Below are 20415 nucleotides of genomic sequence, written 5' to 3' on the forward strand. Positions count from 1 at the left end.
ACTCAGTACTGGATTTTCATCATTCTTCAGCCTTGACAAAAGAGGTACCTTGTGGACGGATGTTGATACCCTCTTAGTAAGGGGTGACAGACTGTAGCCGTAGCTAGGTCTGTAAAGATGGAGAGGGAGCTGGCAGATTTACAAAATAATTTAGGTGATTAAATTAATTAGGTGGTTAGGAGCTTTTAGACAGCTTAGTTGCATCTTCAGGTACCTAATATCTTTACAGTTCTCAATCTTGTTTAACCCCTGGTTCATGTGACTGAGTGATGGTATGTATTTGCTGATGCAAGTTGTGTGACTTGCTTACTTTCAGGAAATGCTAGATTATATTTCAAATAAGCATATACATTATAAAATTGACTTTTAATAACAAGCTGACATGGAAGTTCTAATGAAAACAATGAGTAATGTTTTGCATAGTTAATGGAAGAAAGATGTGTAGTTTCTGTTTCTCGGGAGTCTAATGGAAAGAACTGTGTGTTTATTTCTTTCAAAAGGTGAAAGTTATGTCTGCTCATCTGACAACTTCTTCAAGAAGGTGGAATACACCAAGAATGTCAATCCGAACTGGTCTGTCAACGTGAAGACGTCTGCCAACCAGAAAGCACCTCAGTCTCTGGCCAGCAGCAACAGTGCCCAGGCAAAGGAGAACAAAGATTTTGTACGGCCCAAGCTGGTAACCATCATCCGTAGTGGGGTGAAGCCCCGGAAAGCAGTCCGTGTGCTCTTGAACAAGAAGACTGCCCATTCGTTTGAGCAAGTTCTCACTGATATCACTGAAGCTATCAAGCTGGAGACAGGAGTGGTCAAAAAGCTGTATACTCTGGATGGGAAACAGGTAGGAGATTTTACAGATGTTGCCTTTTATTTTCCTCTTATCTTGACACTTTGCTGACTAAGAGCAATTTTTGAAGCCTAAAATTAACCTGAGATGATCACTGCCATCTGTTCTCTTAAAATTCAGACTTCCCATGCCAGTGGTTAAGTTGCTAAATTTTCACTGATATTAATATCAAGTAAAGAATGCAGCCAACCGTCTGAGTGAAACAGATGCTTCGTCCTGCACGCCAGTGTGCAGTGCGTGTCTTCCGGACTAGCTAAATAAATAACATGGGGAGTTCGGCTCGCAGCCACCAGTTGATTTAGCTCTGAAGTAATTGCAGGAGCTCTCAAGCTCTGGATTCACTAAGTGAATGTGTTGTTTGACTTGCTTTGGCCTTGCTAAGATAAAGCAGTTGACACACGCATTCTCTTTTGGCTAGCTCAGTAATTAGCAGGAAAAATATGGAACTATGTTGCATTTTCTTGACTAAATGCATAAAGAGATAACATGCAGAAAGGGATTTGGGTCAAAAGTATTTAGTGGGTTGTCATAATGTGCTTCATGTCTACATTTTCCTGGAACTGAATGACACATCTGTCTCTTATTAGCAGCTATACAGCAATAAGACAGTTCATATTACTGCATCTATGAAAACACTTAAAGGAATGTGGAGGATAACTCAGAGGACTGGGAAGAGCTAGGTTCTTCTTCAAGGAAAATTCTGAGCTTAATTTAATAGTTCTGTGTCTTCTGGAACTGAGGGATAATCTTATTTTTGCATCTGTTTTTCCTGCTCCACCTCTTGTGTTGGGGTAGGACACTGGCCATTCTAAGGTTTACTACTATTGCTTTAAATTAACTCTCGCTCCTATCTTTGGAGAAAATTATTCAAATACCTTGCCAACACTAGGCAGTGTGTGCAAACAACATGTAGCATTTACAAATGAAAATGTTCGTCCTTCCAGCACCAAACGTTTGTTCATGAGGTGTCCCAGTCCAGGTGCAGTATTTGGGAGCTTGAATGGAGCATGTCACTCTAGCCTGTTGGATATTCAGCACTTTTTCTTCATAAGTTGCATAGCTTATACAGGGGTGGGTGACTTCCCAGCTAAGCTGACCAGAAGTATGGCAGTGTGTTGTAAGTAAGCAGGGATACAGGGAGCGATGTACTGGGAACCCTGAAAGTGGCTGGGGGAAGAGGGAGGGGCGGGACAAGTGATCCTTCCTCTTTGAGGAAAATGGTATGTGGGCACAAGACCATGCATCTTGAATCACGGCAGCTTTAAAAAGAGCTTGATGGATGGATCTGACCTGAAAGCAGTTGCCTCCTCCTGCTGACAGAGTGCTGTTGCACTGACAGTTGTGGATCAAGATCTTAATCTGAAGCACTAAATGGTTTCAGTTGTTTGAAATAGCCAACATGTTGGAGGTGAGGTGCTGCTTTGGACAGAGCATGGAAATAAGAATGCTTCATGAATTTGTCAGACCATTCTGTTCTCCTTCTCTAAGCTATTTGCAGGAGTAAGAATAGTTTTCCTCTCCAGCTCCGTGAGCAAGACTGAATCAGATGATAAGTTGGACTGTACTTATGGCCTGTTGGCTGGACCAGCCTGTGACATTGTGCTAATTCCTAAACAGAAATTTGGGAAATGCTGCTTGCTCTTCAGTTACAGATTGCCTAGAGAAATGCTGCTGCAGGGCAGAAAGCGATCCAGTGCTCGAGTCGCTGCCTTGCATGGGGACATGGCTGAGCATGGGGCTCAAAGATCTAGGGAATTTAGCAATTCCTACTGCAGACTGTTGTCCATAGCAGCCACAGACATACGATTCTCCTTGAATCCCAAAATAGAAGGCAACCTTGCTTTCCTCATAGCAAGCTCTGATACCCATATGGGGACTCGTGCCTTGGTACTTTGTTCACTGGGGTGGTGTGAGAACTTCACAATTGCTTCTTGTTGCAGGAATCTGATTTCAGTGAGTGAAGATACCCCATTCAGCTTGTTTTACTGGCTTTAAAATTCACCATTTTATGACGTGATATTTCATTGTGTTAGAGAGCTACCACCAGCAGTTTCACTGCATGCAAATGTGCGTTTAGTATTGTGGTTAATGAGAGGAATGAGATTTTGTGATTTGACAGCAATGGAATGTTTGATATTTGTGGCATCAATTATTGTTGCAGATCCCTGAGGATCAAATCTATTTACCAGTGCTTTGTTCTTATTGGAAGGTTTCCTTCAATGTTTGTATTTTAATCTAAGTTCATTTGAAATCTCCCCCCCATGTGTGTTCTCAGGGTTGCAAGCTAAAGCCAGAAGCTTCTGCTGTGAGAGAAGTGTTTGCTGTTAAGGTTTCCATGACATACTGCTCCATAAAGTCTGACCTTCTGATGTGATACTAAAGGTTTTTGCATGTCTGAATCTGACATTAGAAAAACAGTCTTGAATGCCTAATTCTGACAAACGGTACTTTATTTTCAGGAGAAAATATTCATACAGAAGTGCAAGCCGCTCGCAGCTGAAATGCTGACAAGAATCCTGACAGTCTGTCTCTTTGAGTGTCATCAGAGGCATGTTACTCCCTCTGTTGTGAAACGATAAAATTTACGAAAGGAACATACAAAGGAAAATCATCCTTCCCCACTCCATGAACTGTAACTTAATGAGGGGAGATGATTATTTATAGGCATTTCCATGGTGCTCATCAGTAGAGTAATCAAGATGCTTTAGAAGTACAGACAGTAGTGGCAATGATGGAGTGGTGTGTAAATAATTACACTTCTCTGCACTGCAGACCTGCATTTGGAAATGAGAAAGCAGTTAATTGAGAGCCGGATGGGGTACATTTGAATAAATATAGCACTCAAAACAGCAGTGGGATGAGGTCATTTTAGGAAGTTGTGCTTCTTGTATCTTGGATTGTTGCCTTTTTGAGTACTGTTGTCCTTTTGAAATTGCTAAATTCGCATCTTGTGTTTAAGTAGCTTATTTCACTTGGTCTCGTGTGTATCTCTAATGCCTTGTGCCCAGTCTTGTCTGTACTCGAGCTCCTTCTCTTCTCGGAATATATTACCAGCTCTTGACAAAAGCCCCAGAACTCAAAAGGGGCTTCAAACTGTTGGCCAGAGAAGAGTCATGACAGAATCACAATAGACACTCAGCTTTTGAACTATTTTTATATGGCTGTATAGGATATGGTGTATGCCAAAGAATTTGATGCTTTAAACAAAAACTTATACAGGGAATCACATTCAGTGTTTCATTTTATGTCTACAGGTTCTGTTGTGCTGAGATATGTATAATATAATTTCTGGGTGTATTCAGGATTGAATTTGGTCTGATCTGTGGGCCATGTTGGAAAACAGTTGTATTGGCAGATTCCCTTTTTTAAACTGTTAGTTATATCAGTGTCCCAAATAAGTCTGGATTCTTGGGAGCACCGGCTATTTTGTAAACACATGATGGCAGTTTCTTCCTCTTGTAGCTGAACTGAATTAGAAAACGGAATTTGAGTTTGTGGATGAAGTTGTATTCAAATATTTTGAATACAGTAGTCTCAACTAGAGCTTGCAAATGCTGTATAGATTTACTGTCCCGTTTGTGCTTGAGCTTCTCACTGTGGTGTACAATAAATAGGTGTTTGTAAGGAAGAGAGGAGGCTATTTCATGACTGACAGCCCATCTTCTTTCTGCGTCTTGCTTTGCAGGTGGTGTTTGTCAGCACTCATTCCTGCTTTAAGAAATTAACTGTGAAAGTTAATGTCTTCTGTACATACTGAACTTCTCTTCTCCTGCCCAGTCTTGCATTCCAAAGTCTGAGACATTCAGCAAGTATACAAAGAGATGTAGCAACAAAAATTAATGTTCTACCTTACATTAAGATACTTTCAGTGGTATGGAAGTCCTTCTAGTTTTTCCTCTAGCTTATATATTGCTATGTCTTAATTAACTAAATACTCCTTTCCATCAATTACCATCACCAAATAAGCAGAATAAGGTGCTGCTCAGGTGGTTTGAGCTTGCAGGCTCTAGTTCCCTATAGTTACAGAGATTCTGGTTAACAAGCAGGGCAACTGAATGTCTTCTTAGTCATAACAACATACGATGACCTCTTCTGGACTTCAAAATCTTCATGCACAGGGAGGAGTTAGACATGTGCTATTTATTGGTTTTTATCTAACCCAGACAAAGTGCTTCTGTTCCATCCGAGTGTTAGCTGTCTCGCTAGATGAAGTTATATACATTTTTATATGTCAGGGCGCTTGTGACTGTGCTCCCGAAAGAATTTCTAGTCTTAATGAAATGCTCCCCTCTAGCAATCTTTGCTTTGATAAGGATTCCATGTGGCAGGTGATGAGTGGAGTTCATCTTTCTGTTTGCAAAGCAGATGCAAATGCATAGGAGGCCAGCCCACCTCTCCTGTCCAGAGGAGAAGTTGCCATTTCAGTTTAGATGACTTGCATTGCAGGAAGGACAGCAGCAGCAAAGAGGGAGAAGCAGGATTACCAAGCTCACAGTAAGTTAAAAGTTGATACTTCCAGGTAACAGCTAACGAAGTAGTTGGTAAAGCAGCTTCTGGTGCTGCACTACTTGTAAAAAGCTACTCTGGATGTATCTATGCAAGTTGCACTTGAGAAACTAGATAAACTTTGGAGTTGCTGCATTGATTTTAAGTTGGTATTTGGAAAAAAATCAGTAAAATTTTCCCTGCTCAAGTGTCAGTGCTGGCAATGGACTCTGTTGCCAGGTTAGTGTAGCTCTATTGATTATATTAACTTTTGTTAATGTGACGCAGGATGAGATTTGTACCAAAAATACAAATGTTTCCAACTGCTGTGACTTGTAGTTGATGCTCAGGAAGGTGAATAACTCCTAGTAACATCTGCATTGCTGAAGGATCAGGTTAAAAAAAAAAACACAACAACCAACCTTCCCTCTAGAGAGAGCCCTGCAGATAGTTAACTTACGCCCTGAGGCATGAGGTTCAGGGCTTTAAAGCAAACAAATGGGTTTGCTTTGTTTGACACATCCTGCGGTAGGATGGGGAACTCCTCATCCATCTGAGACTTCACAACTGCCCATGTGGATACTGAAAAACTGCATTGAAGCAACCCCAGAACAGTTTCATGCACTGCTGCAAAGCTGGGGAAGATTTAGCCCCAAAACAAATGGGAGGGAAGAATAGGAGATGGGAGCGCATGTATTTTGTATTCTGCCTCCTGCAAAAGGCTCTACAACAGCTGGTGCTAATGGGGAGAGGTGAGTCCTGTCTTCCTTCCCTGCTGCATAAAGCCGTAACAATGAAACTGTATCTGCTTTGCATCGTTCTCTTAGTCCTTTGTAAGCGCTTCTTGTTAACTGCTGAGATTTGGCAGGCCTTTCATAGGCCTCCCATCCTGATATCGGGACAGGTCTGGCTCAGCACTAGCAGAGGAATAGCCCAGGCGGATTTGCCCATAGCCACCTCCCCCGCCAGAGCATTTCAAATGAAGATTAAGTCCCTGCTTCATTCCTCCTTGTTGCATTTGCAGACTGCCCTGACTCAGGCTGTTTGTGTGAGATGATTCCTCACTAGCAACTGTCATGGCAAGAAGGGTAAGTAATAATGCATGGGCTGAAGAACTTCTGAACCCAAACCACTTACACGGCCAGACAAGGCAGCCTGGTTCTCTATCTTTAGGGAGCTCTTAGTCTAAGCTCGAAATTCAGCATTGCCTGATTCATGCAATGACTAGACACTAACACAGACAAAACCAATTAGTCCTCAGGTATCCCTCCAGGATTTGATTATACACTACAGTGAATAAGCCAGGCTTCCATGAACGTGTATCTAAGTACTTAAGATAAAATATTCAGAAGATTTTCTGAGATATTATTCAGAAACCTTATGCTTCTTAATTTTTGTTTATATAGGTCTGTAGGCCACAGAATCTGGGCTAAAAGGGCCTGGCTGGGACGCTGATGTCTGTCCCAGAGTGGCCCCATCAGGCACTATTGCTGAAACCTTGCTAGCCAAACTACCTAGCTGGTGCCTTCAGTACGGTGCCAACTACAGACAGGTGGCAAATGCCCTAACCCTGTCACACTGATGCCGTGGTAACTGCTGCCAACGAGAGAACAGTGCCCTCCACCTCTAGTCAATCTGAAGAGTTACTGCTTTAAACAGGTTTATTAAATAGCTACAACTAAATAGCTGGTCAATTGGTTTGCATTGTAGTCTGTTTAAAAACAAGTCAACAAAGAGTGTCCTGCTTCAGGGATTTAGCAGATCACAATGTTATAAGCATTTTGTCCAATTCCTGCTCGTGTATATGGCTTTGGATCAATCCTTGCCAGAGGTGGCTCTGGGAGTAAATAATGCTTTGCCTCAGACCTGCTGCCCATGGCTGGAGCTGTTCCTGGAGCAGACAGATAAATTAGTAAATCAAGTCTTTCATTCTTATTCCCCACTGAGGACGGGCTGTTTGAAGTGTTGGGGTCTATGGACAGACTTCAGTCAGTTTGCCTGCCCTACTTTTTTTTTTTTTTTTTTTTTTTTTTTTTTACCTGGCTCTGTTGTGTGCAGTTTGAAGGTGACACTCTCAGAAAAGGTGACACTTATTTTTTTGAGAGGCTGCCCTGTGTGCAGCCTCTGTGTGCTAATTCCCATATTTATTAAAGCAGAAGCAGTCTGATCTCAGCAGCTCAAGTCTTGATCATGTCTCCTCTCATGTGGGCATTGGGGCTGATGTGATTGCCGTTGGTGTCGTCTCCAAAAAAAATCTCCCCAAGCCATGTGCAGAAAACAGGGAGACAGCGAAGGAGCTCATCATCTTTAAACCTTTGGCAGATATTTTTCCATTGCTTTCCCTCAGCCTCCTGTTTTGGAAGAAGGTGTCGTGCTCCTGCTTGCCATCCAGCAGGCCTCTGGCACTATTTGTTGGCGTTTTTTTGTTCTGTAAACACTGGCAAAAGCTGTGATGACTCTATCGTCCACTTAAGGCAGTGAGAATCCAAGTCCAGAAGCAGGCTTCAGTGCTGCTTGCTAAAAATTGTGGGTTTTCTAAAAATGCAAGCCTTGCTAGTAGACATGTATTGACCGAGATACACATGAACACCTGCTACTTACATCACAGATGGCAGGCTGTCAAAATTATTGGAGGATGCAGTCAGATCTGACCTGGTGACCTAGAAGTACATGGCCCCTATTACTGAATCCTGGTGCTATTCACACCCCGAAAGAGATGTACGTTAAAAATTCAGTCCTCACCAGCATCTTTATTTTGGCAGTTCTTTCTGTCATAGAGTGACATGTTCCCTTTTCACTCTGAATCCCAGGAGAGAAGAGGATTATTCACTGTAGTGCCAGAGGGTTTATCTAGGAATAAATGGGCTGAAAATGAGCAAGGGAAAATTAGGTTGAATATCAGGAGCTGAGACAGGCCAAGAAAGACTTCTATTTATTTATTTTTTTTCATTGGTAATTTGTATCATTACGTGAAGCAGAAGATTCTGGTTGCTTTTTGGTCCTCAGGTAGAAATCCCATCAGTGTGAATAGGATACCTCTGAGAGGCAGCAGGTATGCTGAACGTATTCTGAGCAAACATCTACCTCAATGCTTGGAATCCAGTAGATGTCTCATTTTGATCACAAGGTAGAAACAAATGCACGTAGTCTTTCCCCTGTGTACTGGGGAAATGCCCTGTTCATTCTGATGGGGCTGAGTCCTTAGTTCTTATGCTCTGAGTGGCATCGTGTACGGTACGTTTGCTCATGTCTCCCAACCTGCTCTAGTGCCCCAAAACAACAAACACTCCCCTGACCCTACCCAGCACGAGAGACCTCAAGAATCTGATTGTGGTTGGTGCTGCATTCCACACCTCATGGCAAGTTTCACCTCTTCTTGTCCGTCTGAATCCATTTGTTCCCTTCCCAGCTCTTCTTGGCCTTTGATCAAAAGCCTGTTTTCACTCTATAGTGGGTAAGCTACGACAGCTCATCTTTTAGGAAGAGCTTGCACTAGCTCTGGGTAAGGCATGCAGCCAAACTGCAGGGGCTGGCAAGAAATAGCGTGATAGTGCTATCAGCCAGCACAACAGTAGTTCCTTCCTTGTCTCTGAAACTACACACAAAACCGAACTAGTGATTTTTACTGTATGTAGTACGTGTGTCTTGATGGAGCCTAGGTGTTAGGAAATGAATCCATGGTACAAGGGGCACAGATTGAGCAGGAGAGCTTGTCCAGAGCCTCATGTGTTTGTACATACTGCAAGCATCGTTCAAAGGTCTCTGTTTGGGGCAAGTGATAGCATTGCTCGTGTGCAGAGGATAACAGCTTCCAGCCACCCTTGTGTCTGCCAGGGGTGACGAAAGATATTGGCACAGAAATGTAATAAAAGCATGTCTAAAGGAGTTTAGGAGGAAAAAAGTTGGATCCAGTCCATCCAGATTTTCAGAATTGGCTAAGGTAGGCCTGCATATGTGGAGAAGTGCAAAGACAAGCCATGAAAGCTAAGGGCTATTCCAGCTTGTGTTCAGGGCTTCTCAAGCTGCATCGAATTGATTAGCATACAGAGCTGGAATTGCAGGCCTGCTCCTGGAAATTTGCTTAGCTCTGAATTCAGACTGAATAGGGAAAAATGAGCAAGGCTAATAACCAGAGCATTCAGCACTGCAAGCCAGGAGACACACCCTCTCCCCTGTGAACACAGCCTTTTCTGACTTAATAGACGTACTTCTCATTTTCTGGTTAACAGCAAACAGGGTGTGTAAGAGTGTATGGACATGTATCTATCTGTGTAAATAAATTTTAGTGTTACAGGACACAACTCTGCAGCTCAGCTTGCTGTCCAAGTGATCAAAGTTCTCTTCTTAAAGAAACTCAGGGACTGTTGTGCTCTGAAGGTGAGAACCTTGAGTCATGTTAGTTATTGTTTCTTCTTCTCTTACTCGAATAAACAAAAGGCATTTTAACAGAGTTTTTAACTGCACTTTGAAAGCATATTTCATTACTTCATTATGCTTTGAGATAAATGCAAATCTTTGTTATTAACAGTTTTAAATTTATCCAGCTATCCTAAAATAAATAGGAAGTATGTATGTGTTGGTTCATGATGCTTTTCTATTGCTTTCTATCTTGAAAAATGCCACACACACATTTTCAGTACATTTTTCAACTAGTGAGTGTAAGATGTAACCTGTTTTTCAGTCATTTTTCTCTTCTTCCCCCAGTGGAGGACCTAGTTATGAACAAAAACTAGATGTGGGGAGGATGAGATAATGTGCACCATTCATTAGAAGGATTTTTTTTTTTTCAGGGCATTTTGCTTCAGTCAGAATTGGTGTGAGGGGTCAATCCTTCCCGTCCCCAGGTCTGGGCTGTTATCTGAAGGACAATGAACACAGCGAGCTTTAGTGGCTCCGCAGGAATAATTATGCAGCCAGTGAGCCTGCAGGGCAGCAGGAAGAGCAGGACTCCGAGCTCCCTCCCTGTGCTCCCCTGGCCTCGCCATCTGCTCTGTGCTGCCTGTCTGGGGCTCCGTCCCCTGCGGCTGCCAGGGTCCCCAGCGCTGGTGCTGCTGCTGCCTCGCTGCGGACACTGCTCCCTGGTCGGGAGGGATCAGTCCGAGCCACCACGTGAAACACCCAGCCAGGCTAACTGATACTGGGAGAGCAGCTGTCTTTTACTTGGGTTCTCTGAACAGGAAAGAGTAATTGGCTTAGGAAAGCATCTTGTGGCATGTGTGTGTTGCTGTGAAAGAAGCATTGCTTCGAGCTATCGCTACCCTCGTGCTCCAGACGTAACCTCTCGGGCCCTTCCCCAGGCCCTCATGCTCATGGTGTTGCTGAAGGGTGACGGATGGGTGAACCCATTCTCCTCTGTAGGGCTGGTGCTGAAAGTTCCCTAGGAAACACACCTGATATACTAGATAAATCAACTGGAATGAAAGTTAAAATGAATCATGAAATACGCAGCATAACGCAGTACGAATAAATGGAAATTTGCAAGAAAAGCTTTCACTTTGTTAATCTGTTAACACAGAGGAATGGGACAGTGGCATGGGGAGGGGGAGAGAGCCAGTGGATATCTGGACTTAAACTCATGAGGAAAAGCTGTGTTGAGAACTTATTAAGGAATATAAAGTAGTGAAGTGAAGGGAAAATACTATCACAGATTGGAGACATGTTTAGAAGAAACTAGGGCAAAAATACAACTTTTTTTTTTCTGTCGGTAAAATTAAGTATCAAGATATCAGTGTTTTTTGTCTTGAGTGATCTGGATATGGATGTTCTTGGTGAAGAAGATGAAAGAATTATTGCAATAAAGCAAATTTGGAGACAAGTGGGAGACTTACCAAGGTGAACAGGCAGTGTAATGGAAGATCGTTAAGTGCAAAATAATGCACAGTTCTAGTAATTACTCTTATACTTGGCTTTTAAATTAAATATAATTATTCAGCAGAGAGGATTGGCATTGATGAAACAGGCTAGTACCATTATCTTAGCAGAGATTCAGAACAAAATAACATGCTAGAACACACAGCATGCATTCCAAATTTAGAAAGGAACATTCTTTTAAATGCCCTTCCACTTTACTTCTTCATGTTTGCAAGTGGCCCTCAGAAGACGGAAGCAAATAAATTCTGCCTTGCAGCTCTCCGATCTTCACTAGGAGGTGTGGGATAGCATAGAAAGGTGTATGGAAGCTCCTTTGTGAATGCATTATGCTAGGAATGGGATATGGGTGAAACGTGAAGTACGTTGAAGTGGTCAGTGTGTACCATGGAGTGCTCAGTGCTAAATCACCTGGGCTTACATGCCTCTTCATGGCTTCTGAGTTGTGGTATATGCCAATGAATATGAAACTGGGAGTCTGCCTGCGCCTGGGGTATCAGAATGACATGGCACCCAGTAACGTAGCTTCCTTTGGGGGTCCAGGGTGTCTAGTTATGTAAAGAGGTTGAGAGAAGCTGTAGCTACACTGATGGCGAGTACCATCTATACTAATACTAAAGACAGAGGTGACATCACCCCACTGTGTGATGAAACATTTGAAAAGGTTTTATCAAAACTGTGTCATCCTGTTCTTTACATTTGGGGCACAGAAACTGAGTGCTTGTTAAAATCCTGCTCTTAATGAGTGCTTGTCCATTCTTCAGTCAAGTGTGTCATATAGATATTATCTCAGGATTTGTAGCATCTGTCAACCACTCCTTTGATATGCCTAATTTTCACACTTTGTCTTTATGTCTCCAAAATAGTATCATCGGAGTGGAGAGGAATTATGCCTTTCATCCTGCTTTCCATTCTGCCTGGTATTTACAGGAGTCTGTGAAGTATTTTAATAATGGAAGCAGAACCAAAAAATGCAGTGCAGCTATTTCAACATTTCAATAATTTTAAAGCTATTTGGGGACGTATGTATCAGGCTAAGAAGCAAAAATCTGTTTGAAAACTTAAACCTGAGTATCCTTCCATCATGGAGCTCAGCTGCCTAGAAAGGCAGTAAGAAGACTGAACTTCTCTTCCTCAAAAGTGCACGTATCAGGAACCTTATCAACTGCTGGCAGACTGCAGGATTACATGTAAATTAAGTGTATCAAAGAGTTGAGCTAGATAGCCAACGTTAGGAGCTATGAATGTTATTCCTGCCTACTTGAAAGCCCTTCATTATGGATTAGAAACAAGAACTTACATCTCTTAATACCGTCTAAAAATTGAGGCATATTTTTGCTTCCAGTGAATTTTAATATCTGAGAGAAAATGGGATGGGGGATTTTCCTTCACTTTAGACAACCCTAGTGAGAGGGTTGCAAAACGCTCATGTGTCACACTCCAAATGAAAGCCATAAGGCTGCCTGAATTTTGAGTAAGAGTCTTGGTAGAGGCTGTTGGTGAGTGTTATTTTTAGTTCTCTAAAGCAACAGAGATATTTGCACCCTTGGCATTTCTTGCAGGTTTAAAGTGGATCATTTTCTGAAATGTCCGCTTTTCCTTGAATTTTTGTCCACCTCGTGAGATTCTTCATAAAGTTTTTGCACTGCTTTTGGCAGCAGGTAGCGATTTAGTGCCAAACAGTGCAGCACTGCTCCATTTTACAGTGTTTCTTCAAAATGCTTTCTCTTCCAGAAAGCAGATGCTGGAAACAATCCCATCTGATCCTCATACTCATTGTTTGGGTTGTTTCCAGCTGCATGTGTGAAGTGTTCAGCTTAGTGTAAAATAGGCAGTAAACAAGGAAAAATAAAGTTAAGCCCAAAAGTGGATACACTGCACTCTAACGTACAGATCTCTTAATATTTAATACGGGTGAAAACCAACCTGTGTGTGTTTTTTTTTTCTAAGCATAACTCACCAAAGACTTACTTTCAAAAGCAGGAGGTAGACGATGCTACAGGATATATTTTATATGATGGAAGAGAGGCAGTGTGCTTCAGATACTCAAGCAGCAGAAGTGGGTCTCAGGGCTCCTGGCATCGCTCCCACATTGCTCCCATTTCAGCTGCAGTGTGTGACCCAGGTTTAGGCAATTAATGTGCCATTTTCAGGTAGGTGTGATTTGCCTCATTTAAACTCATGTGGAGACTGAAATGAGGTTGTTAATTTGTGTTTAATGTTCAAATTCAAAAAATTTTTCATGTCCTAGCTGTTTTTTTTTGGTTAAAAAAAAAAAAAAAAGACTCAGCTGTAAGACTTAAATGATACTACAGATTGCTTGGGGGATGATATAGGCCAGGTATCTCAACCTCCTTTTTTTTCTTTTTTAATCAAGGACTGCCCAGATTCTGTAAGAAGAATAGCCACTACCTACTTCTAGCAGTTTTCTAAGAGCTAACATGGCTACAGCAATCAGTAAAGCATTGTCGACAGTTTGAATGTTCATTTATCAACCCATTTTTTCTCCCATTTTATTGATTCCCTGCTGGCGTGCATGGGGATTTGCCTGTCTGCTTTGCTTTCTTTGCCATATTGTTCCAATTATCAGATGATCTTTTTTCACTTCCACTTGCCTTATATGTAGGTTTGACTTACAACTGGGACAATAGAGCCGTCTTGGCAGAGGTACTGTGGACCACCTTGTGCTGGTTTTTGGACCACCAGCTAAGGCTGATGAAGAATACTAAGTCTCAATAGCATCATAACAGACTTGATCTCTCATCTTTTCATTGTGTCCTGATATCGTGTATGGGATACCTGAGTTCAGTACTCCAAGGGTCTGGCTTCTAACACAAAACAAGCGTCCGGGTTCTGCCCCCTCAGCGGGTGAGTCCCATTGACGGTGATCTCCTTTTTTGTCTGGTGCTGTATTTAGGCCAGGAGACAAAGCAGAGATTGATTCAGTCCCAACCTTTATCCCCTTCACATGTGCTTCCTTTCCATAAGTCATGCTCTCACTTCTTTTTTGTCGTCTGGCAGCTGCAAGGGCTGGTTGCTTGGTGACGCTCTCAGCAGCACAAAGAGCTCTCAGCTGGGAGGCCAGGTCTGCTGCCCACAAACAGCTGGGATAATTTTATTTGTCTTTCTCTTGTTCCTGTTAATCGCAGGGAGCTGAATCAAAGTCAACTTGTAATAGAAATGGGAGCACCATCAAATGCTATTTATGGCTTCTTTAACATCCACCTTTTCTGCCTGAGTCAGAGAAGTGGCAGTGTGTGCCAGAAATGGGCTGGTATTGCACAAATGGAGGAGGAAAACTGAAAGGCATGATTTCCAGTTCTGCTTCAAATGGGATTTTACCAGACCCCATACAAAAGCAAGATGTCAGACTGTGTTTTGGATTTATGAATCGTTGTTCCTTAATTTGATGTGTGCCTGGTTGCTCGTTCTTTATAATAATCGTAAGCTGTGTGGGTCACATCTATGAAATAGCTGCTAATGACTTTCTTCTACCTCAGAAGAATACACCACTCAGACTTCACGCAAGAGAAAAACAATGAATAACTTCCAGAGCTGAGAGTGTTGTGATTTAATGATCTAGGCAAAGGCCTTGGTTTTATGAACTCTGGTTTCTTATTACTGTTCCTATGTAGGCTATGGCATCTCAAGTTAATAAGAACAATTATTGTCTCTAAAGAGATTTTGAGGGGGTTGATTTCCACTTAGGCCCAGACTTGGTGTACCTGGCTGCACGAAGGTACAGAGGGAGAGGTGACAGGGAACGAATGCTGCTCGGCTTGCACTTTGCTGCACTTCTGAAGCCAGTGCCAGCATCAGGCATGCGCGTTGGGTCTCGGCTGAGCATGCCAGCTTAGAGGCATCAAAGCTCTTAAGCACGTGAAGAGCTTCCTGCAGGCTGGCTTGTGCAGAGGTGCTCACGGGGTTTGAGAAGCTGTGTTCATCACTTCAAGGGGAAAGGCAAGAAAACTGCCAAGGCTGAAGCTGGTCTCTCCTTACTTCTACTGTTACGGTTAAAAATGGCCACTGAACGTATTCCTAAATTACTGAGTCTGTAAGCTCTGCTTCTGCAGGACTCGTTTCTTATTTCAGGTATAAATCATAATAAGATGATTCCCATCAGGTGTTAATTTTATGCTTTTGGGTAATTTAATTATGCAAGTTGCTATACAATGCTAAACGGGTAAACACTAACACTGAATATTTATGTTTGGCTGATGAAGCATACTGAAGTGGATAAACAAGAATATAATATATTACATATGCTAAAGGATCCGCTATTAAACTCACAAGAGCAGAAAGCACTATAGGTTCATGGTTTTTCTTCCTTGATGAAAAGCCCTGAGGTTCAAAGAAATAAAAGTATCTTTGGAGAGTTTGGGCTGCTCTGTTCCTAGGGCTAAGTGAAGGAAGATTGAGGAATGGGAACCGAAGCGGAAATGTACCTGCTTACCACTGCTAAATGTAGCATGCAGAATTGTCGAGGGAAAAGACTAAGTTTGTGGAGCAGTCTTCTGATCCGATCATGAAAAGGAGAGCTCTGAACTTCAGTTCTTCATCTTCATGAGTTGTAATAATAGGTGTTACAGCAGGCACTTTGGGTTGCTTTGGTCCGTTTTTTTTTTTCTTATGTCCACATGCCTGCACAGCTTTACCTTTCATGGCCTTACTACATAAACCATTCAGTGAAGAGCAACTCAGACAGTATTTTTTTTTTGTTAAAAAATGTGTTTGAGCTATAGTCTCTCTCTCTTTTTTCTTTTTTTTTTTTTTTCTTTTTTTTTTTTTTTCCTTCCCATTTGAAATGACCTCATCACTCTAATCTATGTACTTGTGCCATAGGTTTCATCCCTGAGCTACTGCTTCACAGACTTTTTTTTTAATGTGTAGTAATTCCTTGCCTTTCATCAATTCCAAATCTAACAGTTTTTATTGTCTCCTACCTTCTCATTTCCTTCTACAGATGTAAGTGTATGGAGACAATAATCAGGACAATCCTGTAGCTCATTCTTTAGTGTTTAGAGTGATCACTGGAGGGATCAGGGATTTTGCCTCCCCACGCAGCACCATGCAAAAAGACAGAAGTGTATTATTTGTGAAGGAGCAGCTTTCCCCCTCCTCTGAAACATCAGCTATTAGCCCCTGCAGAGGCTGTGCACCAGCCTGTGTACACCAATGAACTGATCCTCTGTGTCAAATCCTTATGTAAATGCAGCAGCCTAATCCTCTTGCCCTAATAGGAATTTCACACCTTAATCCTCACTATGAACAGGGGCAAAGGCATTCCTACTAGGCAGTTCGATGCATCCTATTTTGAGAAAAATCACTGTAAGTGGGCTTGTGGAAATAGGGGAACTGTAGTCCCCTGTTTGTGTGGAAGACTGAAGCATGTCATTCTAATAGAAGCGAGGGGATTATGTTCCTAAATTGTCAGTGGATTTCAGGGGATTTGCTACACCAAATGACACCATTAGCCTCCCAAGTCCTTCATTTTGCCCCTGGCCCTGACTGGCTCTTCTTGCTTTAGCTGGAAACGCTCCCTGGGTGATAGAGTTGACTCTACAGGAGGGGGAGGAAAAGAATTCTCTCCTGACCCCTGCAGCCATCCAGGTTATGCCTCGCAGCTCGGCACTGCTCCTTGTGTGCTGGGCTTGCACTGCTCGAGTTGAAGGAAGTGTCAGTCAGTGCGTGCGGTGTCATTCTGCATAACCCCCTGCTTTATGTTGTTACGTAACCTCAGAGAAGGCTGAATTGTAGCAGTAGCACACAGGGAGCCTAGACAGTGTCCTGAACTCAGCTTTGTCTAGCTACATGTGATTTAATCTCTCAGGTATGGATACTTATTTCTTAACCAGCTGCAGGGCTTCATCCAAAGTGCACTGAAGTTTCCAGAAGACTTTCACAGGCCCTGAAGACCACTTTAGCGTGACGATCTGATGTACTCAGGGCATTCTGTGACAGATGGGGTGACCAGCCTTGTTCCTGAATTGCCACCTTGGAAAAGAAAGGTGCAACAGCATTCTTCATGCCACAGCCAAGAATTAATTGCTTTACACAGAGAGCATCAGACTCAGACCACGGTTGTACCTCTTCTGCTCCTGGTTTCAAAGATGATGATGGGTGCAGATCAGGCAGCTGGATGTGCTGTTATTCGGCATTGTTCCCCCAGCCTGTTTGCGAGATGCCTCTGCTGCACGCACAGACAGGGTGGGTCTTAATCAGCTGCGGATCAACCACTAACACGGAGCACAATGTGTGCACAGCTTTACAAGCAACTGGGGTTTGCTGGCCATTTGGAAGAAATGTGTGCACATGCGTCCTGTTATTTCCACTGCCAAAGTTTTTCCAAACCAGCCTTTTGTTTTAGTTTATTTCTCACTGCAGAAGCTTTTCATTCCTTGTCCCGTTCTCTTTTTGCAGTTCCAGTCTCTCTTGGCTGCTCTTTGTTTGCCCTGCTGTTACTAGACGCTGCAGTTTGGATTTGCCTCTCACTGGTGCACGAACGAAGCTCCTCAACAGTCAGGCCTTTATATCTATTCTTTGCAGAGTTCATTCTACTAGTGCCACCCTTTGAGCATTTGCATCCAAAATGCCAGTGCACTGTGTCAACTCTACCACTGCACAAGAGAGCCTGACTGAACTAAGCTTTGATTTTTCCCAGGCCAGCTGGCTGTGGAAAGTTTTGTTCTTTGCAACTCTAAAAACTTGTGTTGTTTTAAATCAAATTTGACTGTAGCTCACATAAACATTTGTGGCTTTTTCTTCAGAATGATATCACTGTCCCAGCTCGATCCTGTGGAGTAAGGACTGGAAAATCCACTTTATGGCAAACTATAATTTAAGAGTCAGCAATGTCTCATATAGCAAGAAATGCAGTTTTGGAGGTAACTGTTGCCCAGTTATTTAAATGCTTCTGTCATTTAGAATAAACCCATCTGTAACAACATAGTAACCCTGAGAGCTATATTGTTTTCTCTCTTGTGCCTGTATGTAGCTGAAGTGACCCGTGTCCATTCAGCCCCATGGAAGGGCCATTCCCTCACGCAGGTGTCCCTGTCCTGGCTGGGTTCACTCTGTGACACTGAGGAACCCCTGAGAAACCTAGAGGAAGCCGTGACAGTTATCAAGTCTCTGTGTGGATCTCCTGCAAATGCAGACTTTTCTGGGCTTTTCTGATGTTTTTGATAATTGCATGTCATTTTTGCTGCCTGACTAAAGAAATGTTGATATTTCCTGTTTTGATGCCCTGCACCAGCATTTTTTTGTACTAAAGAGTTCCAAAGGTGCCTAAACTGATTGTGTTTGTCTTTACCACATACCTCAGCCAAAGAGCTTAAAAGAATTTATTATGAAAATTATAAGGAAGAACAAAGTATTTCATTGCAAGTCAAGCCAGAAATGACAAAATCCAGAAATTTCTTCCAGCCTCACTGAATCATATCTTGAACGGAGCTCCAGTACCTATGTCCAACCTGCATCTTAAGCCAGTACAAGGAAGAATTGAAAAGGGAGGAGAAATGTTCACTCCCTCCAGGCCTTCCCAGTTCTGATTCCTCACAGAGCACTTCACTGATATTGTCCTGTGTTGCTTTGTGCTATTTATCTCAGCTCTTTCTACTTCTTCTCACATAAAAATAGTATCTCCTGTTGATTGCAAAAAAGTATATGACTATAGTGCCTTCCCAACATTGTACCAGATTTAAAATGGTAGCTGCAAGATAGAAACCATCCTAGAGAGCCTGTAAGCTTAGGGAGAAAAGAGCCTGTGAAGACTGGGAGCATCCCTGTGGCTCCAGGTGTGACAGCCACGCTGTTCACAAGCGCAGGGTTTAAACTCAGCCACAGGCCAGGCTTTTTTAACTCACTTAACTAGTTTGTACAGCCGGGCTAAGGCTTCCTACCTTGCCTGTAAAATGAGGAGTTACACCAGCTGCCAGTACAAGGAGCTGGTGAGCCAGGTCCCCAGCATGTGCCCATGAACCTCGCTCAACACGAGGCACTCCCAGGCACCATCCTAACGGGGGGTCAGCAGCAGCGTGTGCACCGCCAGCAGCTCCCGAGGGCATCACGCCTGAGGCAGGTGCCATGCTGCTGGGATCCCAGGGGCAGCAGAGATTCAAATAGCCACCGCCACACCATTTTGTAGGGCCCGGAGTGCATCTCTTCTTGTGCCTGCCAGATGGTGCAGAGGGATCTTTGCCTTCCCCTCTGTGCTCTGTCTCATCTGCTCCAGCTGCTAACTGCAGATCTGGGAGGGGGCTCGATTTCCCTGCTCCTTGCACATCAGTGAAGTTGATGGCAGGTCACACTGGGCTCTGACTGGCGTCCTTTGGGCATCTCGCCTCAATATTTGAACACCTCCCTGACACGGTTAGCTATTTGTGTGCTGCTCTTGGGTCTGGTCTCAATGGGAGACACAGGGGGCTGTATCCTCAGCTACCTTTATTTGCAAAGGTAAGGTGGGATACTCTAGGTTTTTATCCCTTTATCTGGATATGTGGGAGGAAGATGCTGAATTCTCAGTGGAGAGCTGTAAAAGAATTACTTGTGGCTGGCACCCGTATAATTCTCCCTGAGCTGGCACAGTGGTAGAGATGCTATTTCTGACACCACTCGAAGCAAACATATTCCCAAAGCACAATGTGTGTGGGTCTTGAACTTGCAGAAATCCATTAATGGGGCTGGCATGGGAGTTGCCTGGCTGTCACATGCTGGGTTGTGTTTGCAAGAATCCTGTTGGAAAAATAGATCCTTCTTGACAATAGAGCATCCTCAAAGCACCATTTTAAGATGCTGTAAATGGGAAGGTCTGAGGTGCTATTTGCAGAGCAAGAAAGCCTGGAAAGCTCTATTAAAAGCAGCGCAGATTTATTGATTTATACTAGCTGATAATCTGTTCCTAAAGCTGCTTTTTAAGCCAAGTAATGTATTTATTATTGCTTCTCCTCATCCTTCCTCACAGTGTTGTTTCTGTCACTTGCTTAAGTGCTGACAATTTAAAAAGGCATTAGAAAGGGGAGTGTTTGGTGGATTTAGAACATGATACCATTAAAAGGAGCATTGTTCTACCAGTCTCAGCAATTACCCCGTTTCCTCTTCAGGGCAAATCTGTCATTTTATCCACACAGGCACGAGATTACCACCTTGTGAAACGGTATGACAATTTTCTCCCAGACCAATTACAGCCAGCATCCGAGGCTGCTCCGGGCTGCAGG

The 20415-nt window shown here is 43.0% G+C and overlaps 1 protein-coding gene across 13 annotated transcripts in view; it reads left to right on the forward strand.

The window, feature by feature from the left end:
• DCX (doublecortin) overlaps positions 1-20415 on the forward strand; it is a 119719-nt gene that overhangs the window by 48020 nt on the left and 51284 nt on the right. For all 13 annotated transcript variants that reach the window (XR_014697665.1, XM_084535093.1, XM_084535092.1 and 10 more), the window contains one exon: positions 501-841. Coding sequence is in view for 12 of the 13 variants with exons in the window: in XM_084535093.1 (XP_084391219.1) it covers positions 501-841 (341 nt within the window). In the remaining variant the exon portion in view is untranslated. The remainder of the gene's footprint in view (positions 1-500; positions 842-20415) is intronic.

The sequence above is a fragment of the Aythya ferina genome (genome assembly GCF_964211825.1).
Source record: "Aythya ferina genome assembly, chromosome: 13".
Classification (NCBI taxonomy): domain Eukaryota; kingdom Metazoa; phylum Chordata; class Aves; order Anseriformes; family Anatidae; genus Aythya; species Aythya ferina.